We start from the raw sequence: 27,885 nt of genomic DNA on the forward strand, positions 1-27,885 counted from the left end.
AACTGATTTATACCGTGTAAAAATTTCATCAGAAACAGAATGGCCATTCTGCTTCGTAACAGAGTGGTCTATGTACATGAATCGGTGTAATACTATCATGTAACACGTAACAAGTAGCATACTACTATCACATACAGTAACACTTGTTTTGTATATGTCACACGGGATATGTAACATGTTACACGTAATGCAACACGAAAAATGTAACATGTGAAATATTATGTAATATGTAATATGTTGTGTTACATGTAATGTTACACGTGACATCTTACATGTGACATGCTATATGTATCATATAACATGTTACACTAGCCATTTTGTACGAGTTACCAGTTTTGTGTAATAGACCACTCTGTTCCGAAACGATTCGGGATATATATGAAGTCAGAGTGGTCTATGTACATTGGTGAGATAAAATCACTTATTTCGCAAAGAAACTGTTAATTTTATGTATTCCCATGTTAAACCGCTTCATAACCTTTATATTAGAACATTTCGTTTGAAAGAATCCGTTGAACAGAATTTTATTCAGAGAATGTTCGCTTCTCCTGGAAAATTTGCTCGATGGCACATAGACCACTCTGTTCCGCAACAGCTCATATCTTGGATAAATCGACCAGCTCTAACCGATGTAGGGGTATGAGGAGGGACCATCATCATCATCATCATCATTAACAGTCTCTTCCAACCAGGATTCGAACATACGGTAACTGGCTGGCGAGATAGTTCAACATTGGTCTTAGGCGACATCCATAAATTACGTAACGCAAAAAACCCGATTTTTGGACCCCCACCCCCCCATATGTAACGAAACGTAACGCCAACACCTACCCCCCCATAAAAATTACGTAACGCTGTAGAAGGATTTCCTTGATAAAAATGCTCGTTTTTGGAGAATCTCTTCAGAGATTTTTCGTTACGTAATGTTTAACTCACCTCCCCCCCTCCCCTGTGTAACAAATCGTAACGCTCAAGGATATCCCCCCTCCCCCCATTAGTGTTACGTAATTTATGGATGCCGCCTTAGCCGTCCGATGGACAATACAAACAAACAAAAAATACGGCTCCTGACTTGTAAGACCAGCATCGGAGCTCGTAACGTGCGTTAGAAACTTTCATTCTAACTAGAAACTATCGACGAGTAGTTCAAGTTTACCATAGTGTCAATGAATTCAGAGCTCTAATCATAGTAAGAGAGCATAAACATTTCTATATTAAATATTGATTCATTTTTGGCAATGAGCATTCAAATTTAACATTAATAATGTACAATACTTACCTTAAATTGCCCACGGGAGGTGAAGCGTACGGAACTCCTAAGAACGTTTCTACGATTGGATTTGAATGCTTCAGGATTCCTCGTATTGGTCCATATTTCGTTTTGATAATATTGGTGCTATACCTTACATTCTGGTAAGACGACGAAACGTTCGGTACGCACAACCACAACAGAAGTAACAACTGTAGGTTGATCTGTAAGATCTTCAATATTTTTGTAGAAGTAGCTGATTTTCCTGATGTTTTGATTTCTTCGGTTCTTCTTGAATTCAAAATGCAGCAGCAGAATTTGCGCTGATGATGTAACTGTGTGCTGGTTATTTGATGATGTGACGCATAATTGGTAATGATAGATTCGATTTGATTTTTTCTTTCCACAATAATTCCGAATTTTGTTTTGCCAATGAGCGGACAACACAAATTGCCGGAACATTCTCCTATACAAACAGTTTCAAGTTTGGTTTGTTGGTGAATTTCATTTTCCGTGTATCTTTTTACATAAATGCCGCTTCTATTATTACTAGTTGATTGGTTGTAAATAGCGTTTTTTAATATCTTATACATGTAATCAATTCCATCAATAGTGTATTTGTGCTGTTCATAAATAAATGATTTACAGTATTTGATACAATAATCGGTAGAAAATCGATTTTCAAACTGCACACTGTTGTGTTTCGATGTTGTTTGATCGAATGGATCTAAACAACTAGATGGCTTGCTATTTCTTTCGACTTCAGTTTGAAAAACCGCTGTTATTCTAGAAATTTTGTTGAAGTTACGTGATGCAATACGGTTATACAGACCTTGTTTTGCAATGAAATTAAAGTAGATGAGCTTCAACCAACAGTATAAAGGGTCTTTCCAATCAATTGTAATTTGCTGTTGAAAAAGGCGTCCAACATACGCCAATTTATTACAAAAGATATGCGGTTGTTTAAGATACTGAAGATTACGGTTAACGTTGTTTGTAACATGAATACAACAGGTAAGATTCACTCTTATAATCCTATTCATGATAACAAAGCTTAGAAAAACGTAGCATATCATATTAGCTAATGTTGCAGCATTCTTTCTTTGACAGCTTATTACATAGAGATAAGGTTTCAGTTCAGAGTGGTGGCTCGGTCTTATAATATAAAATCTGCAGGTAATTTCATCTTGACCGATGTGGTAAAACGATGGTATTTTCTGCATATTATCAAGAATTTTCTCATATTTTTCGATTCGTTTCTGCCGGAGAAACCAGCTATATGCAGAGTCGTATTCCGAAAAGGAAATTATTTGTCGGTTTCTCACACACGCTGAGATCGATTCGTAGCTCAGTGTATATTTGTCATGATTTACTGCCTGAAATTAAAACTGAAGAAAGAATAAACGATTTAGTTTTATATGAAGCTTCGAATTCGGACTCACATTCATTATTTTAGCATAGATATTATTTTATATTTCTACAAATCGCTAAGATATCCAGTGTTACAGAACTCGTTCACTACAACTATTTTACGGGCTCTCGCGAGAGCGTATTATTAGCTATAAACACAATTTCTCCATACAACCCATGTTCGCGCGAATTTTTACTGCTCGTTTTACACTACAGTAGGTCTTGGGCCGAACGTGAAAAAGAAATGTTTGCAGAACATTGATGATTGGTACAAAAACCAATGTCATCTGTTTGCTACTAGAATATTGCAATATTTAGTTTTTATTATTATTTTACCTTTGAGAACCTAAATTAATCCACCTAGCGGTCAGACTCAGCTTTTCTCATTGAAACTTATTATTTGTAAAAATAGATTTACATGAATGCCTAAATCCAATAAAGGGGTATATTCACTCTTTGGGTTCTAAAATATTGATGTTGTAATTAAATTCAAAAACCCAAAATAATCCACCTAGCGGTCAGACCCAGCCTTTCTCATTCAAACTTATTATTTGTAAAAATAGATTTACGTGAGCGCTTCAATCCAATAAATATATATTCACTCTTAAGTTTCTAAAAAATTGATGTTGTAATCTATACATATAAAAATGCAGTCCGGTCTGTCTGTCTGGCTGTCTGATTCATATAGGCTCGAAAACTACCGAACCGATCGATGTGAAAATTTGTATGTTGGGGCTTTTGATTCCAATAAAGTTCCTATGATAGTTTGAGACCCCTCCTTCTTCTGGAAAAGATGGGTCCCATACAAATGAAACACAAATTTCTGCACTTCTCGAAAACTAATCAACTAAATGGAACCAAATTTGGCAGGTAAATGTTTTGAGTGGTAAGAATTTGTCCATAATGTTTTAACACCCCTCCTTCTTTTGGAAGGGTGGGGTGCCATACAAATAAAACACAGATTTCTGCACATTCTGAGAACTAACCAAATGAATGGAACCAAATTTGGCAGGTGAATATTTTTAGAGGTAACAAATATGTGCATGATGGTTGGAGAAAAGGGAGGGGTCCTTTTCTATGAGGGAGAGGTCCCATACAAATGAAACACAAATTTCGCACAGCTCAAGAACCAAACAAGAAAATATAACCAAATTTGGTATGAGAATGTTCTTAGAGGTAACAGATATGTCCATAATGGTTCGACGCCCTTCCCTCTTCTGGAAGCACATGTTTTTGCAAAAATTTCTGCACATCTCGCGAACTAATCAACTAAATGGAACCATATTTGGTAGTTGAAAGTTTTTAGTGGTAACAAATATGTTCCATAAGCGACCTCAGGCAACATTTTGGATTGCAAGATGGCAACATCCGGTTTCTAAAAAACAGCCTAAAATGACTAAATACCACCCAATATGAGTATCTCCGGAGCCAGAATGTTGCGAGAAGCTAAAAATTGACTTCAGACACCATAATGAATTGTAGGAATGCAATTTCTGGTTTCTGAAAAACAGCCAAAAATGGCCGATTTCCGCCTAACATGAGTATCTCCGGAACTAGAATAATACACAGCAGCTGAAATCGACCACAGACCCCATTTTAGATTCTAGATTGGCGACTTCCGGTTCCTGGGAAACAGCCGAAAATGATCGAATAACACCCGGGTTTCAAATAGCCTTTGAATTTCTTTTCTTTCCATAACTTTTGAGCCACATATCAAATTGTTATGAAGTTTGTTATCTGTAAGTTTGAGAGATGACTCGTTCGTATGACTCTAGTTATGTTCAAATAAGTCATGTAATCTTTGAGATGATAGATTTTCGTTGTTTTATTAACAATTTCATACATCACGGTTGCTTAAGTTCGATTATAATCTAATGAAATGGAGACGTATAGGGCAGCTAAACTTTGAAACCACGTGTTCAATCATAATTCATCAGTTAACGCTTAACTAGTCCGCTCATCTGATAATAATATTGATCAAATCGGTTGTGTAGTTTCTGAGATAATGATGGTTCGTGATTTTCACTTTTCGATACATTACAGACGAAGTTACAGTCCGATTACAATAAAATTCAATAGGGTGTTATGAGGCAGCTAGACTTATTGATTGACACTAATTTTGTGGAAATCGGGTCAGCCATCTCTTTGAAAAGTGAATGAGTCCAAGTAGTCTTCGGAATATGTTTCTTTTCATAGCTGGATTTCACATTTTTAAACATAACTGTCGAAGTAATAGTCCGATTGCAAAACAAATCAATAGGGTCTTATGGGGCAACTAGACCTTCCATTTGACACTGATTTTATGTAAATCGGTTCAGCCATCTCTGAGAAACATGAGTGAGATTAAACAGTCTTCAAAACACGTTTCTTTTCATAACTTTTGAACCACAAGTTCAATCTCCATAAAATGCAAAATTTAAGAGTTTTTTAGATAGCCCGTTCATTTGAAACCAATTTTGTTCAAATCGGTTGTGTAGTTTTTGAGATAATGAAGTTTCATGATTTTTACATTTTGATACATAACCTCTAAACTAAAAATCCGATTACAATAAAATTTAATAGGGTCTTATAATACAACAAGACCTTTCATTTGCAATTAATTTCATGAAAATCGGTCCAGTCATCTCTTAGAAAAGTGAGTGAGAATAAAAATCTGCACACACATACAGAAAATGCTCAGCTCGTCGAGCTGAGTCGAGTGATATATGCCATTCGGCCCTTTGGAACACTTTTATATCTTCGGTTTTGCAAGTGATTGCTATACCTTCCTAGGAGAAAGGCAAAAAATAAAATTGATGTTGTAATTAAACGGCATTCGGCCCTTTTGAGCACTTTCATACCTTTATTTTTTGCAGTGATTGCTATACCTTTCTAGGAGAAAGGCAAAAGGTGAAATGATAGAAATGACTTTTTATTTCAACTTCAATCCCGAGCAAGGCCGCAAACATTGAAATAGTACAATATTCAATTTAAATGATGTTGAGGCCACAAATTTTGATCGTAGCTATAGTTTTAATAAGTCTGCGGGTTACGTTTCTTTCTATAACTTTCAATCCACATGTTTAAACATTATGAAATTCATTGTTTGAGGGTTTCAAAGCCCATTAATTTGAATTCAACTATGTTCATAGCTTCTGAGATATAAGAGCGATTTTTACATTCTGACGCAGCGCCAAAACTAAAAGCTTAATTACAATGAAATTCAATAGCAACCTAAACGGACCCTTCATTTGACATCAAGGTAGAAAGAATCGGTCAGACCATTTCTGAGAAAAGTGAGTGCGAATAAAAGGTGCACATACACACGTACACACACACACACACACACACACACACACACAAACATATACACCTATACATGCATACATGCAGAAAATGCTCGATTCGTCGATCTGAGTCAAGTAGTATATGAGATTCGGCCATTTGGATCACTTTTCTACCTTTTAATTAGCCAGTGATCGTTAGGCGAAAGTCAGTATGTTGACTTTTATTATGTGATTTCACATTTTTATGAACAACCGACAAAATTACACTCCGATTGCAATGAAATTCAATAGCAACCTATAGGGCAACTAGACCTTTCATTTGACACTAATTTTGTGAAAATCGGTTCAGCCATCTCTGAGAAAAATGAGTGAGTTTAAACAACCTCAGGATAACATTTCTTTACATAACTTTTGAACCATATGTTCAATCATAACGAAATTTAAAAGTTAAGGGTTCTGGAGACAGCCCGATCATTTGAACCAGTTTTATTGAAATCGGTTATGTGGTTTCTGAGATATTGATGTTTCGTGATTTTTACATTTTGATACATAACCTCTAAACTAAAAATCCGATTACAATGAAACTCAATAGCAACCTATGGCGCAACTAGACCTTTCATTTGCAATTAATTTTATGAAAATCGGTCCAGCCCACAGTGAGGAATCGCTGGCCATCAGCCAAAAAAAATTTTTTTCGTTAGTTGTTTTATAATATTTTTTCTTTGTTGCTATAAATTCAAGTGTCTAAATCCAAAATTTGGGCGCAATATCATGAAATCTGAATTTTTTATGACTTTTCAAAGCTTGGCGAACTGACGTTTTTTGTCTTTTTTTTTTGAAACGCTCTGTAACTTCAATGATAGCTTGGATTTTTTTTGACGACAAAAGAAAAGTTGTTGTAAATATTGTGAAAAACAAACCCTTTTCATTAGATATTGTAAAATTTGGTTATAGTAGGACTAACACTAGAAAAAAATTAAAAAAACGTGAATTTTGGTAGAAAAGTAGCTTAAAAGTTTAGTTGCCGCAGTTTGCCACGGTTGTGACTACATTCAAAATTTAGGTAAAAACGTAAGCTGTCAAATGCATACAGTCCGCTGTAGCGCAAAACTGCGCAAGTTGTCACTTCAGTGAAAAAAGCGATAGCAGATTTTTTTATTTTTTATTTTTGAAGTTGAAATTTCATCCAGGATAAATTTTAACCATAACCATGATACTCCATCAATGAAAATTTATGATATCGTACTCAATCCGTAAGGATAAAATATAAATTTGGCAAAAATCACCAAATTTATCAATGAAAAGTTATAAAATAAGTGTTAAACAAGAAAACAGTACACAAACCTTTAAGAAATTTCAATTATGTCAAACGTTATCACGTTCTGCAAATTTAAAACAATATTAGAAACATTCAGCCCTTTTCAATTTATGATCATGAAATTCGCTGAACTGATTGAAGTGTCACATACTAGCAGCAAATGCATACCATCAAACTCCGGCTAACAATAGCCCGTTTGAAGATTGCTTTTGCTTCGCACTCGTTTGCATACAAAAGTAAAGCACACATTTTGCTTTTTGAGAAAAAAAAACAAAAAACAGTCGTCGCCCTCCGCATCTTTTCGTATTCATTTGGCACGTTGTGTCATTCCAGTGTCTTGGTTTTCAAATTCATAAATTCGTTGAATTTTATTATGGAGCCTTCAACTTCAGCGGCACCACCTAATTCAATGTCTAGTAAGTTGTCAAGTCGTAGTGTTCTACATGTATTTGAATGTTCCTTTCAACGATAGAAACGGATTAGGAAGATAACATATGTATGAAACATCGAAAACCCTAGAAGAAATGAAAATTGCAGCGAAAGACATGTTTCCTCCTGATAAGTATAATGAACTTCAAATTTTCTGGAAACAATTCAACACAAAATTTAAGCGATCACAGCGTAAGATGATGATGTTGATGATGACTTTTTCAATATGTAATTAGTTTGTAATCACTTATGTTGTTTCAGTTTATTTGAAAAAAAATATATATATTTAGGCAAAATTTGTTTAGTTCGAGGGGTCGTCCATAAATTGCGTTTTTTTTTTCAATGGGGAGGACGCCTGGTGGCACTACTTGTGGTCAAAGATCATATAATTCTATAAAAGAGGAGAACAGTGCCAAAAAATATTAAAAATTGGATTTCATGCTTTATTGACGACCCAAACAAAAAATGGATGCCAAATTCGTGTTCAGCGCCCCAAAATTATGTAAACACCAAGTTTTTGTCGCATTTATCGACACCTTTGTATGGAATCGCCCTACTCTGCAGCCATCTCTGAGAAAAGTGAGTGAGAAAAAAAGTTGCACACACACACACACGCATACATACATACATACATACATACATACATACAGAAAATGCTCAGTTCGTCGCAAGAGGTCGAATGGTATATGACATTCGGCCATTGGGACCGCTTTTAAACCTTTGGTTTTCCCAGTGATTGCTATACCTTTCTAGGAGAAGGTTTCCCAGTGATTGCTATACCTTTCTAGGAGAAAGGCAAAAATACATAAAAAAAATGCGTTTTGAACGCATTTGCGCGAAACGCTCTCCTCCCTGCGGGATGGAAGGGGAGGCGTACCCAGTATGATTTTTTGTACTCAACGTTCCTAGCTGTCATATACAGAAAATGGTATACGTTTATTAGATCTAAAACTTAAAAAAAATCTTCAACGTATACTTGGTCATAACACATACTAATGCTCTAACGTATTTTGAATGTATTTGGTAGTTCCAAAGTACTACACTCAAAATGCTTCAACCGGTAAAGGTATCGTCCAAATCGTCAAAAATCTGTCCGCGTGACTTATGAATGCCAATAACATATCACTTACTCTCTATAGTGGTATTACTAATAATAGAAGTGCGGCTTATACCAAATACTCGGGTAAAATCATAATAGATTAACCCTTATGGTCGCAGTGATGAGCCATTACAGGAAAAAACTAATTGCAAGAAGATGAGCAATTAGCTATCACCAGAATGTCGGAGGTCAACCCGTTCTCTGCCCTGTAGGTCTGCAAATATCTCTCCAGTTCTAGGTGGCTTCTGCAACTACCCTCCAGATGTAACTTAGCGGTCTTCCCATATTCACACACTCTGGACACTGACACATGCCGTGCAAAACCTATACAAATACTGCTTGAGGCAACCATAATCTGACAGGATACCTGTCAGATGGAAACTAACTTCTCCGTGGCGCCTCTCTACCAACCTAGGTAGCACCTACGCGTCCATCTACCCGTTGTGAAATTGAATCATTCTTTATGCCAGTTAACCATCGATAATGGTCTTATGATACATCATATACCTCTTGTGCCATCTAGATCGAAACAATCTACACCCTCTTTGTTAGCGATGCTGTTAGGCATCATATCGAACAAGACGGAGCTTGGGTCGCATGACACTAACGCTTACAAGCCAAGACGCAGATTGGGTCGTATGATACGTGCTCGCAACCCTTCGGCATATGAGCCCATAGGTACTCTCGAGCTTACTACAATAGCTGTTGGTAGCGCTGGTCCAACATACCTAAGTATCGACGAAGTCACACTGCTTTAAAGTTACCGCTTCCTGGTATACATTACTAATTGTTGGATATCATAATCGTATGATCGGCATATGGAGGCTCTGAAGCGCGTATGCTATGAAGTCCCAACTAGCGTGACGAAGTGCAATAGCGAACGCTACCGGTGATGTTTTCATCCACCGTGGATCTGTTCTTCCGAAAGTTGAACTGAGTCTGTTGAGGATAAACCTTTTAAGCACCTTGCTTACAGTGTCTAGCAGACTACTCTATGTAAAAAGCTAAAACCTGGAGGTTTCCAACTTCTGGCACTTCTATCTCTCTGCCACTTCTATCTATCAGACTCACGTTCTGGATGCTCGACAAGTTGACTGATCTGTGACTGAGATATTGGAATATCGACCATGTCAAAGATTTGATTCGTGGCATGGAAAGAGTCCTCCAATGATCCACTCCAGCTTCGCTGGAGATCACTTTGTAAGCGACATTTGTGCACGCAAGTTTTGATGTTTGCATAGTAATGTTCAATTACAAGTAAGGTCTAATTGTTTGCTCTATATATTAAAGCTTATTTAATTCAACGGGTCTTGTGGGGGAAATGAACAGTTTAAAAATCCAGGTGCCTCGCAAACGGGGGTTTCAGCAGGTTTGGTTTAAGTAGAAGTTGTTTATTAAAATCAATCTAGCAACTGACTTGATTCCCGGGGGATGCATGTGCGGGGACTTATGTATTACAACACAAGCAAAGGTCTAGAAGATTGACTTAGGGTTTGCGATACCGTTAAATGAAAATCGAAGGTAAAACTTTTCCCATACGTTCCATTTACGCTCGTACACTCAAAGGCTCTGGGAGAGGATGTTGCACTATAACCAACCTCCCCCTCCTCCATTGGTTACCCCACTTATGCTGATTGTTTATTAGGGTTGTCGATATTAAAAATAGGATATCAATATTTGCTTTATAGATATAAAAAACTGCATCGATACTGCGCGTTGATTTTATCGATATTTTCCTATATATATATATATATATATATATATATATATATATATATATATATATATATATATATATATATATATATATATATATATATATATATATATATATATATATATATATATATATATATATATATATATATATATTTTTGTTTTTTTTTTGTTTGGCTTTTAGTTAAGCCTGAAACAAGCTGAACCGCAACGTGAGCGATCGGGCGAGATTCTTGCCGTAGGTTAATGAGCAGCCGTGAGTAGCATACGGCAAGAATCTCAACCGATCGCTCGCGTTGGCGTTCAGCATGTTTTATGCCTTAGTATTGAATATTCCGGCGAAGTATCTGATATTTCATCTCGTCCGTTAGGGCAGCAGACCGATTGCTGATCGCTTTACGCAAGGTGCATTTTCCAATCAGATTGAACCGCCGTTTCGTGAGCCACGTCTCCTAATCATCACTGATCCATTGACTAATCACCAGCCAGTTACTGAATCATCCTACCTGAACATTCCTGTTATCGCTTATGTAACACCGATTCTTTACTGAAATTCATCGATTCTGCCAGTCCAATGCAACACCAAGGCATCGCATTTGATCGGTTTAATGTGGTGGTTATTGCCCCGAGAAGTTCCACACCCAAATTTCTGGAAATTTGCTCTATACATGCTGTCAATAAAAATGGAAATATGGCAACCATATTTCTGTCAAACTGCTTACATTTTCCATCTACCAATCATTGTTTCTAGTACCAACAATTCTGGTACCTACTTTTTAGTTGGTTTGCCCTAAAATAGCTGAAATAGAGTAAACGTCCTTTAATTGCTATTGACCTATTTTCGAATAAATATGTTTATCAATGGGGAAATCAAGGCTTAACGTTTGTTTTCTGTATAATGTGCACTTTCAATGAACATCTCATATTGTGTGCACTGCCTATAATCGCATATCAGTCCCATCTGGAAAATCATCAAGTTGAGAAAACAGCGCTTGAAGATATTTTTCTTGTTTTGGATATTTCTCCTGTTTGGGATGGGTTATTCTAATTTTTTTTGTCATGATGTAATGCAATAGACCTCAATCATAACTTTTTGATTGAAGAAATGCCTTTGTCGTGAAAATTACAATGAAAAATAAGGAAGAGACTAATATGCGATTATTTAGGCCATCGAGTAGCAAAATAATCGCATACCAGTCCAACTTTCAACCAGTCGGTGTACTACACTATATTTTTCTCAAGTATTTTAAATATGGGCAGACGTTTATGGCCGCAGACAGCGTCAAAATATTCTGCATGGAGAATGGCGGAAACATCCACCCATTACTTACCCCGACTTTAAGGTCGTCGTTGAAACAGCAAAATATAAGGTTGATGTCTTGGATATGCTACTGAATAATATCCTTTCTTATGTCTTCAGTGTTTCGCAATACTTGCTGAATAAAATTATTCCGCATTAGCCCGTGCATTTAGCATATTGGAAAAGTGGTATGGAGAAAGGGAAGTTTCAAATTTCATCACAACAGTGACTTGACGGAAGACGACGGCGATGAAAAGAGGTACAAGCTGTTTTTAGCTAAGCAACTAAAATTTTCTGAGTTCTGACAATTTCAACTTAAATTATCATTTGAAGTGAGCAGATCATCCACAGGAAATTAACCCCTTGCAGATAGCAGCAGTGCTCAAAGCTCCCTCTGATTGACGAATACCCTTTCGGAACCGAACTTTCAGAAAAAGTTGCAGTTTCAGTGTCTACTTAAAATTATCTTTTGTGTGGAATATATATGAGAAATAACCATGCAATTATTAATTATTTGACGATTTTTTAACAGTAAAAAGCTTGAAAAACAACACCAAATATTTATTATATGGATTTTAGAAAAAAATATGGCCATACTCAGGAAAAACATTTGGTGGGACTGATATGCGATTATTTTCAAGATGGGACAATTTGACCTCACATTTTTTTCTGACTTTTTTCAAATAAAACATAAACAATCTGATATTTAACTCAAAAACGATTAAAATCTATATGGGACTGGTATGCGATTATAGGCAGAGCAAGCATTTTAAATTTTATTTTGATGCCATGATGAATTTATGATTGGTAGGCAAAATTTTGACGGCAGCACTCCCCTGATGGCAACCGAGAATATCGGACAGCAATATCGAGTCGCAATATCGAAATATCGATAATATCAAGTGCGGAAATACAGACCAAAAATATCGATTTTGCAACGAGAAAATATCGATAATATTAAATATCGATAAAATATCAGCAACCCTATTGTTTATTATCAAACGTACGACATGCTTTGCAATTGATATTCTGATGTGAATATATGTTGCTAATAAATATACAATTTAATTTAATTTAATCTAAAGCAAGCATATAATACCCTATTATGCTTGACATTCATATGCCAAACGTCCATATACTTCGTGTCTCGCTCTTTTAAGAAATTAAATTGAATTTTGAGTGTCCCCCCCCCCCCCCCTAGAGGGTGACACCCGGAGACATCCCCCCTTCCCTCCCCTGCACACTGCACAATAATTAACAAAATAAGAGTTGATTTTTTCCTTATTTTTTTTTCCAAAGAAACTTTAAATTATAACAAAACTTTTTGGAAAAAAGTTCAGCATGGATAAATGAAACATATTTTTTCCAAATCAAAAACGCATAGTTTAATTCAATCTCATTTCTGGCATAGAGTTTATTGTGTTATATCGATCGTGCCGCATGACGTTGACTACCGTATTCTTATAAAAATATATATATATATATATATATATATATATATATATATATATATATATATATATATATATATATATATATATATATTCCATTGAAGCTAATAGTAGAGGGAATTGCAACGCTTCTTCTACAAAACTTCTGTAACAAAATTTCGAGGCACCAAAAGGTACCAGTTGCCGATTATTCTCGTTTACTGGTTAGTCCGTCCAGAATTCCAGCCATTTAAGTGTTTTGCAGTAGCCATTTACTACTAAAGCCACCAGCATAACGGGTGAAACCGGCACGAGATGACCGGTACTATTTTGTCTTTCCTCCTTTCAGCTGCTAACACCTAGCGCTGTCGTGAAATTAACATCAACATAAACATGCATTTTTGCAAGGTTTTTTTCCGCTAGCAGCAGCAATTGTAAAACATAAAATTCAACTAACCGCTTCTATTATAAAACTGCGAGGCACCAAAAGGTGCCAGTTGCCGATTTCTTGTTTATTGGCTTCCGTCCAGAATTTCAGCCATTTTAGTATTTTGCAGTAGCCACCAGCATCACGGGTCAAACCGGCACGAGATGACCGGTACTATTTTGTTTTTCCTCCTGCTAGCTGCTAACACCGAGCGTCCGTATGTATCCGGTACGGTTTAATAATGAAACTGATGGGGTGAAATGTTCGAACGATACGTTTTATACCAAGGCTTCGTCAGATAATTAGAAAGAAGGTGGGGCTACATAGATGATGGAATGGTAGAGACAAATGTTTCTTGAAAGCTGCGCCGGCCGCTGTCGTAATATTAACACCAACACAAACATGCATTTTTGCAAGGTTTTTTCCGCTAGCAGCAGCATTTGGTAAAACAGAAAATTCAATTAGCCGCTTCTGTACCAAAATTTCGAGGCACCAAAAGGTGCCAGTTGCCGATTATAGTTTCCTGGTTAGTCCGTCCAGAATTCCAGCCATTTAAGTGTTTTGCAGTAGCCATTTACTACTAAAGCCACCAGCATAACGGGTGAAACCGGCACGAGATGACCGGTACTATTTTGTCTTTCCTCCTTTCAGCTGCTAACACCTAGCGCTGTCGTGAAATTAACATCAACATAAACATGCATTTTTGCAAGGTTTTTTTCCGCTAGCAGCAGCAATTGTAAAACATAAAATTCAACTAACCGCTTCTATTATAAAACTGCGAGGCACCAAAAGGTGCCAGTTGCCGATTTCTTGTTTACTGGTTTCCGTCCAGAATTCCAGCCATTTTAGTATTTTGCAGTAGCCACCAGCATCACGGGTCAAACCGGCACGAGATGACCGGTACTATTTTGTTTTTCCTCCTGCTAGCTGCTAAAACCGAGCGTCCGTATGTATCCGGTACGGTTTAATAATGAAACTGATGGGGTGAAATGTTCGAACGATACGTTTTATACCAAGGCTTCGTCAGATAATTAGAAAGAAGGTGGGGCTACATAGATGATGGAATGGTAGAGACAAATGTTTCTTGAAAGCTGCGCCGGCCGCTGTCGTAATATTAACACCAACACAAACATGCATTTTTGCAAGGTTTTTTCCGCTAGCAGCAGCATTTGGTAAAACAGAAAATTCAATTAGCCGCTTCTGTACCGAAATTTCGAGGCACCAAAAGGTGCCAGTTGCCGATTATAGTTCCCTGGTTAGTCCGTCCAGAATTCCAGCCATTTAAGAGTTTTGCAGTAGCCATTTACTACTAAAGCCACCAGCATAACGGCTGAAACCGGCACGAGATGACCGGTACTATTTTGTATTTTCTCCTTTCAGCTGCTAACACCTAGCGCTGTCGTGAAATTAACATCAACATAAACATGCATTTTTGCAAGGTTTTTTTCCGCTAGCAGCAGCAATTGTAAAACATAAAATTCAACTAACCGCTTCTATTATAAAACTGCGAGGCACCAAAAGGTGCCAGTTGCCGATTTCTTGTTTACTGGTTTCCGTCCAGAATTCCAGCCATTTTAGTATTTTGCAGTAGCCACCAGCATCATGGGTCAAACCGGCACGAGATGACCGTTACTATTTTGTTTTTCCTCCTTTCAGCTGCTAACACCGAGCGTCCGTATGTATCCGGTACGGTTTAATAATGAAACTGATGGGGTGAAATGTTCGAACGATACGTTTTATACCAAGGCTTCGTCAGATAATTAGAAAGAAGGAGGGGCTACATAGATGATGGAATGGTAGAGACAAATGTTTCTTGAAAGCTGCGCCGGCCGCTGTCGTAATACTAACACCAACACAAACATGCATTTTTGCAAGGTTTTTTTCCGCTAGCAGCAGCATTTGGTAAAACAGAAAATTCAATTAGCCGCTTCTGTACCAAAATTTCAAGGCACCAAAAGGTGCCAGTTGCCGATTATAGTTTCCTGGTTAGTCCGTCCAGAATTCCAGCCATTTAAGTGTTTTGCAGTAGCCATTTACTACTAAAGCCACCAGCATAACGGGTGAAACCGGCACGAGATGACCGGTACTATTTTGTATTTCCTCCTTTCAGCTGCTATCACCTAGCGTCCGCATGTCACTGGTGCGGTTTTGGAATCAGAATTATGGGGCGCTGGCCGCTGTCGTAAAATTAACACCAACAAAAAGATGCATATTTGCAAGGTTTTTTCCGCTAGCAGTAGCATAAACATCGGAAACAGAAAGTGACAACAACAATAACAACAAAGTCAGATCGATTGTATCCGTTAGTGTCGACTGTGCTTGGGAAGAGAGGTAGTGATTGGCTGCGCGGTATGATTTAGACAATCGATATTAATTACCAATTTTTCAATAGTGTATCTCAAACAATAGTTTGTTTTTGTTACATAAATTTAACCGTAAAAGAATTTCTGATCGATTGATGCCAAAACCTCGAAAACCTGATTATAGATGACTGCAAAATAAGCGCTCAAAACCTGACCACTTTTCTCTGGTTTTCCCTGGTTGAATTGCTAGATTTTCAAATTCAGGGGCCTAACTTCGATATAGACGTTAGTCAACGTCAAAAAAACTATTTTTATTGCTCCAGCCTTACTTTAGAGTCCAAAAAATTATTCCACCCGCGAAAAATTTTTAGTTCAGCTAAATGTGCAAAGTTTCATTCAAATCAAAAATCGTCGATTAAATTTTTGCATATTTCCAAATCATTTGAATGCTCATAAAAACGGTAAAAAATGGGATAGCACAGGTTGTCAAACCTGGCGGAACCGTTTTGTATCGATTATCTGTCTTAAACCGTTTGTTGTAGAGATGCTGATCGATCGTTTCCGATATCGTTGAAACTTTGCACAGTTGTTTCTTTTTGATAAAAAGGTCATTCTATGACATCAGTTCTTCATGTAGACTCACGACTGCTGTTTCAAAAGGGCCTACCTATCTAAAAATGTGACTGTTGGATAAAAATTTCTATATCAGAAAAATGGCATTACGGTTCTAAAAAAAATATATACACTATAGTTTTTTTCTGTGATAAATTTCCAGCTGGAAGAGTTAACCTTACAGAATGCCTCTGTATATAACAAGTAAAAATTGATCAGTAGACAACTATGTGACGAAGGCAGTGGTGGGCACAATTCCGCTAATTCGCTAATCGCTAATTTTGAACCTCTCATAGTAAAATATTTATTTTCGTTTGTTTTTATCGACCATAATCATATAACGTTCTAGGTATTAATAAGTTAGCGATTAACGAAAGTTCCGCTAGTATGGGTTTAGCGTTAAGCGATTATTGAGCTAATTTTGCCAGTTAGAGGATTAGCGGTTAGCATAGCTGAATTTTCAGTTAGCGGTGTGCATGAATATATCTTATTACAATATTTTAAGTAGATTGAGTATAATTATAGTCATTATCATTGGACATGACGTCTGGTACTATATAAAACATAAGTGGTTTTATTAAGTAGTGCTATTAGAATACAAAAAAAGAAAAAAAAATCACATCAAATTGCATCACAGCAAAAGCGCTGTAGAAAATTTCTAATCTAACTAAAACAGTGCGCCGTTTGTGACTAACGGTACTGTAAACGGAACGATCTACCTCAAGGAGTGTCTACAGAGGCGTCTGCTTCCTCTGTTGAATCTTCAAACCGGATCTAGCTTCGTGTCACTATTCAAATTATGTCCTGGAGTTGTACGAAGCCAACGGGGTCATTACTGGACGTAGGGTGGTTTACCGGTAAAACAAAAACCGTTAAAACCGATATTTTCTCAATACCGAAATACACTAAAGTCGCTTTTTACGCGGGGGATATGTGCCGCGTAAAAAGAAACCGCGTAAAAAAACCGCGTTAATTCCGGAATCCGCGTAAAAAAACTGCGTGAATTCCGGAATCCGCGTAAAAAAAACCGCGTAAATTCCGGAATCCGCGTAAAAAAAACATCGTTAATTTTGCATTCCGAGTGAAAGGGAACCGAAATCCGGGCAAAAAAAAACGCGTAAATTCCGGAATCCGCGTGAAAAAAAACGCGTAAACTCCGGAATCCGCGTAAAAAAGCAGCGTAAAAAAAACCGCGTAAAAAGCGACCTCAGTGTACCGGTATTGGGGAAGCGAAAAAACCGGTTTTTTTGGCATTTTTCTTTAAATTAAAAAAAACATGTCACAATATTCATAAATCATTGTAAGGCTAATGAATGCTACCCACTTAGGTAGGCGTTAAAAATCACATGACGATTATTATATAACTACATTTAGACAGAAGCAATATTGAATATTGATTTACCCTTACCTATTTATCAATTTTAGTTACCTTTTGCTCGTTCTGCATGGATTCGACAATGTGTTTATGTGTATCGATAATATGTCAAATGCTTCATACCAATAAAGCAAAACGTTTATTTTTTAAGTAGAACAGCTAATCTCTTCACACACTCATACTCACAGAGGCAACTCGTGGGTTTTGAACCTACCAGCTTAACTACAAATTATGAAAATCAAACTAGTCAGTAATCACAAACAGGTTAACGAAAAACTAAAAAAATAATAAATAAATATAAATTTGGATTTAGAATTTATTTTTCGTTGATACAAAGTGTTTACAGGATATAATAATTAGCCAATATTTCATCCTAAAAATTACTGTTCCTTGAAGCGCCCAGCGGGCTTTTATTAGTAGCCCCCGCAGCGGGCTTTATTAGTAACTAGCTGAATGTTCCCGGATTTGCTCGAGTTAAAATTTCTGCTTTTTCTATAATTTCCTATATTTTTATATATTTTTGAACAACCACTCATTTCAAATATTTATTTCTATTTCAATTACAAACTTGTTCATATGCCACATTTTTCGTTTTTCTATCAGGAACTAAAAAATTAATAAAATAATTATGATAATAAATAATTTGGACGAACTGTTTAAAGAGCATCGAACAGAATAAATAAGTATTAACCTTCGATTCCTTCGGATTCGTAAACAGTAAATTCTGGTCTGATCGTCATTTTTTTAATTCTTTTTTTTTCTTCATTCATATACTCTTCTCAACAGTTTCAAATATTGTTTCTCTTAGAATTTTAAAGTTATTCACTAATTTGAAACTAAGCTTTGCGATGTGAAAGAAAATTTAAATAAAATCTGCATGTTTTTTTATGTTAACATGAGTTTGGAAATTATGTTCTTCGTAATCATATCACTAGATTCATTCATTAAAGTTTTTCAAACACTGTTATATTTATCCAGTGTTGTATGTGGAACATATACCACAAGACATCAAAACAATGGTCGCAGAGGTCCAAATTTTACAAAAAAAAACTGAACCGTAATAAAGCATAGGTACTCATAAATGCAAAAACATGATTAAGCAGCGACACGTCCATACATAGATGCAACCTGAGACGCTAAGCAAAAAATAAATTTCAAATCCAAATTTGAGTAGGTAACGTCTTCGGCAGTTGTTTACTTCGGCAGGTTTTTGCATGAGACTGCGGCAGAAAACCGGCTGAAGAAAACCACTGCCGGAGACGTTCGACACCCTATATCTTTAATTATTTTTCAGTTTTATTTTTAAATAGTACAGAGAAAATGACTTGCGTTTTTTCGCAGACAATCATCATTACTTCCCCAAACTATGATTTTAAGAATTTTGTAGTTGGAAAAGTAGGTTCAAAGTTCACGAGTCACCCCTGGTTTGTATTAACCCTCTCCCGCTCACGAGGTTTTTCATGATTTAAAAATACTTTCCGGGCCAATTTAGGCAAAATACTTTGCAGGGTAGTTGAAATCACTGTAAAACATTGTATTTTGAAGGAAAAAGCGAATTTTGAAATGGTGCTCCAGAGCACCTATGAGCACAGCAGGGACTTTTTTAAAAATACGAAAAAAAAATTCTGATAATTTTTGAAGTATTTATTCAAATACTAGAGAAAATAATGAAAACAACGTAGTTTTCGAAAAAAAAAACTTGACTTAGCCAGTCATGATGATTTATTTTTTATGGAGTAAGGAACTTTCTAGGTTAGAAAATTGGCTCTCACTGCATCGATGAAGGGACGAATTTTGAAGAGCTTGTCGTATCCGAGTTCTCCTCTTTTCTTCATCTCTGAGTTGTCATGTAACTAGATTTTGGCTTGCAGTCACTATTCAAATTATGTCCTGGAGTTGTACGAAGCCAACGGGGTCATTACTGGACGTAGGGTGGTTTACCGGTAAAACAAAAACCGTTAAAACCGATATTTTCTCAATACCGAAATACACTAAAGTCGCTTTTTACGCGGGGGATATGTGCCGCGTAAAAAGAAACCGCGTAAAAAAACCGCGTTAATTCCGGAATCCGCGTAAAAAACTGCGTGAATTCCGGAATCCGCGTAAAAAAAACCGCGTAAATTCCGGAATCCGCGTAAAAAAAACATCGTTAATTTTGCATTCCGAGTGAAAGGGAACCGAAATCCGGGCAAAAAAAACGCGTAAATTCCGGAATCCGCGTGAAAAAAAACGCGTAAACTCCGGAATCCGCGTAAAAAAGCAGCGTAAAAAAACCGCGTAAAAAGCGACCTCAGTGTACCGGTATTGGGGAAGCGAAAAAACCGGTTTTTTTGGCATTTTTCTTTAAATTAAAAAAAACATGTCACAATATTCATAAATCATTGTAAGGCTAATGAATGCTACCCACTTAGGTAGGCGTTAAAAATCACATGACGATTATTATATAACTACATTTAGACAGAAGCAATATTGAATATTGATTTACCCTTACCTATTTATCAATTTTAGTTACCTTTTGCTCGTTCGCATGGATTCGACAATGTGTTTATGTGTATCGATAATATGTCAAATGCTTCATACCAATAAAGCAAAACGTTTATTTTTTAAGTAGAACAGCTAATCTCTTCACACACTCATACTCACAGAGGCAACTCGTGGGTTTTGAACCTACCAGCTTAACTACAAATTATGAAAATCAAACTAGTCAGTAATCACAATCAGGTTAACGAAAAACTAAAAAAATAATAAATAAATATAAATTTGGATTTAGAATTTATTTTTCGTTGATACAAAGTGTTTACAGGATATAATAATTAGCCAATATTTCATCCTAAAAATTACTGTTCCTTGAAGCGCCCAGCGGGCTTTTATTAGTAGCCCCCGCAGCGGGCTTCATTAGTAACTAGCTGAATGTTCCCGGATTTGCTCGAGTTGAAATTTCTGCTTTTTCTATAATTTCCTATATTTTTATATATTTTTGAACAACCACTCATTTCAAATATTTATTTCTATTTCAATTACAAACTTGTTCATATGCCACATTTTTCGTTTTTCCATCAGGAACTAAAAAATTAATAAAATAATTATGATAATAAATAATTTGGACGAACTGTTTAAAGAGCATCGAACAGAATAAATAAGTATTAACCTTCGATTCCTTCGGATTCGTAAACAGTAAATTCTGGTCTGATCGTCATTTTTTTAATTCTTTTTTTTTCTTCATTCATATACTCTTCTCAACAGTTTCAAATATTGTTTCTCTTAGAATTTTAAAGTTATTCACTAATTTGAAACTAAGCTTTGCGATGTGAAAGAAAATTTAAATAAAATCTGCATGTTTTTTTATGTTAACATGAGTTTGGAAATTATGTTCTTCGTAATCATATCACTAGATTCATTCATTAAAGTTTTTCAAACACTGTTATATTTATCCAGTGTTGTATGTGGAACATATACCACAAGACATCAAAACAATGGTCGCAGAGGTCCAAATTTTACAAAAAAAAACTGAACCGTAATAAAGCATAGGTACTCATAAATGCAAAAACATGATTAAGCAGCGACACGTCCATACATAGATGCAACCTGAGACGCTAAGCAAAAAATAAATTTCAAATCCAAATTTGAGTAGGTAACGTCTTCGGCAGTTGTTTACTTCGGCAGGTTTTTGCATGAGACTGCGGCAGAAAACCGGCTGAAGAAAACCACTGCCGGAGACGTTCGACACCCTATATCTTTAATTATTTTTCAGTTTTATTTTTAAATACTACAGAGAAAATGACTTGCGTTTTTTCGCAGACAATCAACATTACTTCCCCAAACTATGATTTTAAGAATTTTGTAGTTGGAAAAGTAGGTTCAAAGTTCACGAGTCACCCCTGGTTTGTATTAACCCTCTCCCGCTCACGAGGTTTTTCATGATTTAAAAATACTTTCCGGGCCAATTTAGGCAAAATACTTTGCAGGGTAGTTGAAATCACTGTAAAACATTGTATTTTGAAGGAAAAAGCGAATTTTGAAATGGTGCTCCAGAGCACCTATGAGCACAGCAGGGACTTTTTTAAAAATACGAAAAAAAAATTCTGATAATTTTTGAAGTATTTATTCAAATACTAGAGAAAATAATGAAAACAACGTAGTTTTCGAAAAAAAACTTGACTTAGCCAGTCATGATGATTTATTTTTTATGGAGTAAGGAACTTTCTAGGTTAGAAAATTGGCTCTCACTGCATCGATGAAGGGACGAATTTTGAAGAGCTTGTCGTATCCGAGTTCTCCTCTTTTCTTCATCTCTGAGTTGTCATGTAACTAGATTTTGGCTTGCAGCTTTTCCCAGAAATGGTAAGTTTTAGTTTTTGGTCCGCTTTCAATGCCTTTAGTCCCACTTTCATTTCTTTCCTGGCCCGTTTTACTGGTGTCTCTACTTCTGCCTCGTTTGTCTCGGAAAAATACTTATGAACTTCATCTGGTAATGGATCTATCGCAAACATAGCGACTTCATCTTCAATGTCGCTTCCCATCTCATCAGCTTCTGATTCATCCCCTTCTAGAATCACCACGTAGTGGAAAGAACGGCCAGCAAAAATATGAAATCAGATATATAGTTTATTTAAAGCCATCGGTTTTTTTTGTCTCCTGTATGTCCAGTGGTGTTCTGAGGCACCATTTAAAAACTTATGGAACAAGTGAACAAGAACAAAAATTGTTAATTTTATGGACCGTTACACTCAATGAACAATAGATCTACGTAAAAGTTAGTTTTCTTATAAAAACGAATAATGAATGCTATAGAAAAACAGTTGCTAAAAACACACATTATTTTTTCATCGTAAAATTCGGACTTTCTTCTGTAGTTTTCTTGATAACAGTACAAACATTGAATCAAGCTGACATTTGATATGCCAAGTTGAAAGTACATTAGAAATGCAAGATTTTGTAGAAAAAAAGAATTCAAAATAATTTAGTTTTTGTCGAGGTATGGTCCTTACAATTCTTGGTGCTCTAGAGTCACCATGAGCGGGAAAGGGTTAATCCGAAAAAAATACCGGTTTTTACCGGTTTTACTGGTTTTTATTTGTATGAATACCGAAATACCGGTTTTTCAAAAAGTCGGTAATACCGACCACCCTAACTGGACGGCTGTGAAACGAAAGATGTTCGGATCGGTTTATCTATTAATGGGACACTCGAAAAAATACTAAGACTTGGCGCTGTTGTGGTAATGATAGTAAAATGTTGCCAAAAACGGAACTCTTTTGTTGCTAAAATCGGAGAGTGCCAAAAACGGATCATACCAAAAACGGAAACCTACTGTAGCAGTTTTTCCGGTCATCAAGCAAAATGCTCGTGGAAATTTCGATTATACTACCACTACCACTACCACTACAGCGCCATCTCTTAGCATTGAACATTTTTTCGGGTGTCTCATTCAAACATACACGCTCGGAAATAATAACTCTCAAATGAGTAACTTTTGACGCATTTTCGTAAAAAGTGGAACAACTCTTGAATTGAGTAACTCCACAAGTACTCGAAACTGAGTTACACTAGGCGTCTTTGAAAATGAGTGATTATTACTCAAAATTTGAGTACGACATTACTCATTTTTTGGGTAAAGTTCAGTTTCAGTACTGGATATAATCCGCCTTGGCCAATGAACGACACAAAATAATCATCAATAATTATACCTGGTGATAAAAATTACCAATTATAATGCCTTCTGTGGTGTACACAATCAAAAAAAGAAATGTTACAAACTGAAGCACATCAGAATCACACCCAAAATGGGCGTCGTTATATGCGACGTTACTCAGAAAGAAATTATATGGATACCCAAAAAGAGAGTCAAAGTTACTCAAAATCGAAAAGGACTTGTACTCATTTTTTGACGTCTACAAACATCGTTCTAAACTGCGTCAGAGTTGCTCAGGTCATGAGTTATTATTCATGAGCGTGTAGCAACCGAGACGATGAAACCTCAAAAGATAAAAAACCAGTTTCGATTCGTGGTACTGATTTACTGTATCTAGAAACTTATCGTTTCATTTCTAAAAAACCTGAAATTCTCTGCCCACTCACTGGTGCTTTCCTCTCATAGAGTATCTCTTGGAAAAGAATTGCGTAAAAATACATTTTCCTGGTGAAACTGAATCGGGATAAACCAATGCAGAAAATTTACTTCTTTAACGTGATGAGGCTATTTATTGATCTATTAAGAAGCATTTATTCATTGATTCATGTATTTCAATTTACCCGTTTTTATTCACTCGATTATTTATGCATGTGTTAATAACTTCAATAAATTATGCTTATAAGAAATTCAACATTGTCTATTGTCAACGCAATTCAAATATTCAGTACAAGTAACTGACACAGATAATCATTTTCGTTTTCGTGAAAATGAAAATGATTTTCAACTTTGACAACATATAAACAAATACGAACTTTGACCGCGTTACTTTATATGCACTGTCAGTTCGTTCCATCACTATGGATATCAGTGATAGTTGCCCCCAGACTCTGCATTTCACCCCAAGAAGGTATGGCTTCTTTGATGAAGTTCCTTACCTTCGTTAGTTCAGCAGACCATATCTCTTTAGGCGTAAGGACACCTTTTCCAAGAATACGCAGTCTTCGCTGATTCGCTGCACTGGCATAGTAAGTGTTCGAGGTTTCTGCTTCAGAATTACAGAAACGACATATGTCATCTGTCAGTTTACCTATTTTTTTAAGGTGATACCTACTCGGACAGTGTCCAGTCAGTAGGCCAGTTAACGTACTCAGATCAGCTTTATTCATACTGAGTAGGTTCCGTGTGATTCTATTACCTGGTGTAATGAATAGTTTAGATTGTCTAGCTTTGGAATAAGCCTTCCAGTTGGCATCAATCATCATTGATTCCCAGCCTCTGAGCTCAGATTTCAAACAAGATGAAGATACCCCACAGAATGGCTCCGGCCCGACGAAAGCAGTTGAAGAACCAATTCTTGCTAAGAGACGGCTTTTTCATTACCTCCTATACCACAGTGACCAGGCACCCAGTATAGATTAACAACGTTTGTTGCAGTTAATTGTCGTAGGGATTGAATACAATCCCATACCAACTTCGACTGGCATGTATATGCTTTTAATGCATTGAGGGCTGCTTGACTATCTGAGAAAATACAGATATTGGCATATTTATATTTCCTAGCTAAGCAAATATTTGTTCATGTTAAAATAGCATTTATTTCGGCTTGAAAAACTGTGGGCCACTGTCCCATTGGAATTGATACATTTATTCCTGGTCCAGTGACCCCAGCGCCTGTAGACTCGCCCATTTTAGAGCCATCTGTATAAAAAATGACTGATCCTGGACGAACTTCAGGACCTCCTTCTTCCCATTCGGTGCGATTGGATTCAATCACTTTGAAAGGAACACTGAGGTTAGTCCTAGAGTCCATCCGATCTTCATTCATGGTTACTAAGGTGTTCAGTTGGAAATTTTTGAGGATTCGTAAATGTCCCTGTAGATCTCCTTCCTGAAAAAATTTAACACGTTTGAGCCTAAGAGCACCTTTTTCGGCTCCAAGTTGTACATATTGATGCAAGGGTAGAAGATATAAAAGAGCATCTAAGGCTTTGGATGGTGCACTGGCCATTGCTCCTGTTGTTGATAAGCATGCCAGACGTTGTAGTTTATCTAGCTTCTTCTGAGCTGATATTTGTGTGGTTTTGGGCCACCACACTAGCGAAGAATATGTTATTCTGGGTCTCACTATTGCTGAGTATATCCAGTGGATCATCCTCGGCTTGAGTCCCCACTTTTTGCCTAATGTATTGCTGCAAGCCCAAAGAGCGTTGTTTGCCTTTGAGATTGCATACTCTAGATAGTCGTTCCAGTTGAGCTTATGGTCGAGCATTACACCTAGGTACTTAGTGCTCTTGGATAGCACCAACTGTGTATCTCCCAACTTAAGAGTTGCAACATTATATTTTGTTTTTTTTTTTTGTAAATGGGATTATGACTGTTTTAAAAGGATTGACGTTTAGTCCTTCCAGCTTACACCATTTGAGTGTGTAGTTTAGGGCATAACAACACATGCTGAAAATATCAATTTACTCACTAACCATTTTCTTATTTTACTCAAACAAATTGAAAGTCGTGTTTTTGGTTTTAATACGATTTCTATTCACATAATTAATTTCATAGATTATAATCTATCATAAAAACTGTTTCACATATTGATTATTAATGATCATATTATTGATTAATTGCTTCATCCACTGTTCGATCACTACAGTTGCGATATGTTTCGCATTTCTGATTAACATTTATTACAACTCTATGACCAAGCGTCAAATATTTGTCACTTTATGACAAATAAAATTTTAGTCAAAGATAATTGTTTGCCAAAATTATTTGAGAAACTCATTAAGCTTGGAGAACAGTTGACAAAAAATTCCTTTGGTCAAATAAGAAAATTCTAAGCCGGTATCAAACTATTCTTGATCATTATGTTAAAAGTATTCAGTCGCTATCCAGATAAGTGCGGCGTTTGAAAATTCGCTGGTTCACTTCTCGGTTTATTGATTGTCAAAAAATGTCATTGTCGAAAGAATCGCATATATCCGTGACCGTTCACCAAGAGAAAATTTGTCTGTTTGTTACTTACAAATTTACGACAACATTCACGACAACATTCACGACAATTTTGACCAAAATGTTTGACAAATGCCGTTACCCTATCTGACAAACGTACTAACCAGTAGAAAAATATTTGTCAGAAGTGTTTGATGTCAAATAATTTTTTTCTTAACAAGACGTTTTTTGACACGGCACAATACGTATAATGTTTAACGGAGCCAAATAAATCTTACTTCTAAAGTATCTTGAAAACTAAAGACAAATTTTTTATCCTCGCTGCCGACTACGAGCTTTAACTAAATCTAGAACTAGCATGTTTTTTTTTTCAATTGGTGGTTAAAATTGCTGGTATTTTTGATGAGCACTCTGATGCTTTTCAAGTAGCCATAAATCAGCACCATGTATGTTTTGTTCTGCTAAGCCAGGATATCACGAACTGGGACATAGGGTTGTATTCCTCGGGCCCTGAGGGAGTACAAAAGTAGGGATCTGGCCCCACAGAATTCAGCACACACCCAAACTACGTGATCAATGTCATGATACCCCAATTCACAAACGCAATGATTACTACTAGTGAGCCCAATACGCAGTAGGTGTACGTCTAACCCGTAGTGGTTGGACATAATCCGAGACATCACGCGAATGAAGTCTCGTCCTACATCCAACCCCCGAAACCAAGGTTTGGTAGATACCTTGAGGATTGTGCACAGTGGGGAATCGTTGGCCATCAGCCCAAAAACTTTTTTTACGTAAGCTGTTTCACAATATTTTTCGTTTTTTGCTCTAACATTCAAGTGCCTAAATCCAAAATTTGGGCGCAATATCATGAAATCTAATTTTTTTATGACTTTTCTAATCTTGGCATATTGACGTTTTTTGACAAAATTTTTAAAAAAGTACATTTTTTCGAAACGCTCTACAGTTTTAATGATAGCTTGGATCTTTTTGATGTCAAAGGAAAAGTTGTTTTATATACTATGCAAAACGAATGTCTTTCATTAGATATTGTAAAATTTGATCATAGTAGGCCTAACACTGAAAAAATTAATACAAATAGTGATTTTTGGAGAAAAGCAGCCTAAAAGTTTTGTTGCCGGAGTTTGCCACGATTGTGACCAGGCTTCGAAATGGTCACGGTAGAAACATTTTTTACTGCGATAATCGTCTTCCTCTTCCTCTGACGCTAGCAAGGCTCGCTATCTTAATACATTCTTGAACGAACATTTCAAACGAACACCGCCACCACGACATTTTTTTCCTCAAACGTATTTTGACATTTTTTCTAGAAATGAGAATTACGCAGGTTGGGTGCAGATATTTCGGAA

The 27,885-nt window shown here is 36.4% G+C and overlaps 1 protein-coding gene across 15 annotated transcripts in view; it reads right to left on the bottom strand.

Moving 5' to 3' along the window:
* LOC129732246 (neuroligin-4, X-linked) overlaps nucleotides 1-27,885 on the bottom strand; it is a 492,846-nt gene that overhangs the window by 340,556 nt on the left and 124,405 nt on the right. For 12 of the 15 annotated variants that reach the window (XM_055692929.1, XM_055692928.1, XM_055692930.1 and 9 more), the window contains one exon: nucleotides 1,280-2,637. In XM_055692929.1, coding sequence (XP_055548904.1) covers nucleotides 1,280-2,472 — 1,193 coding nt within the window. In that variant the 5' untranslated portion in view covers nucleotides 2,473-2,637. Of the gene's footprint in view, nucleotides 1-1,279; nucleotides 2,638-27,885 lie in introns of those variants that run through there. The other 3 variants (XM_055692940.1, XM_055692937.1, XM_055692935.1) reach the window with 1 other exon arrangement.

The sequence above is a fragment of the Wyeomyia smithii genome, chromosome 3, assembly GCF_029784165.1.
Source record: "Wyeomyia smithii strain HCP4-BCI-WySm-NY-G18 chromosome 3, ASM2978416v1, whole genome shotgun sequence".
NCBI classification, from domain to species: domain Eukaryota; kingdom Metazoa; phylum Arthropoda; class Insecta; order Diptera; family Culicidae; genus Wyeomyia; species Wyeomyia smithii.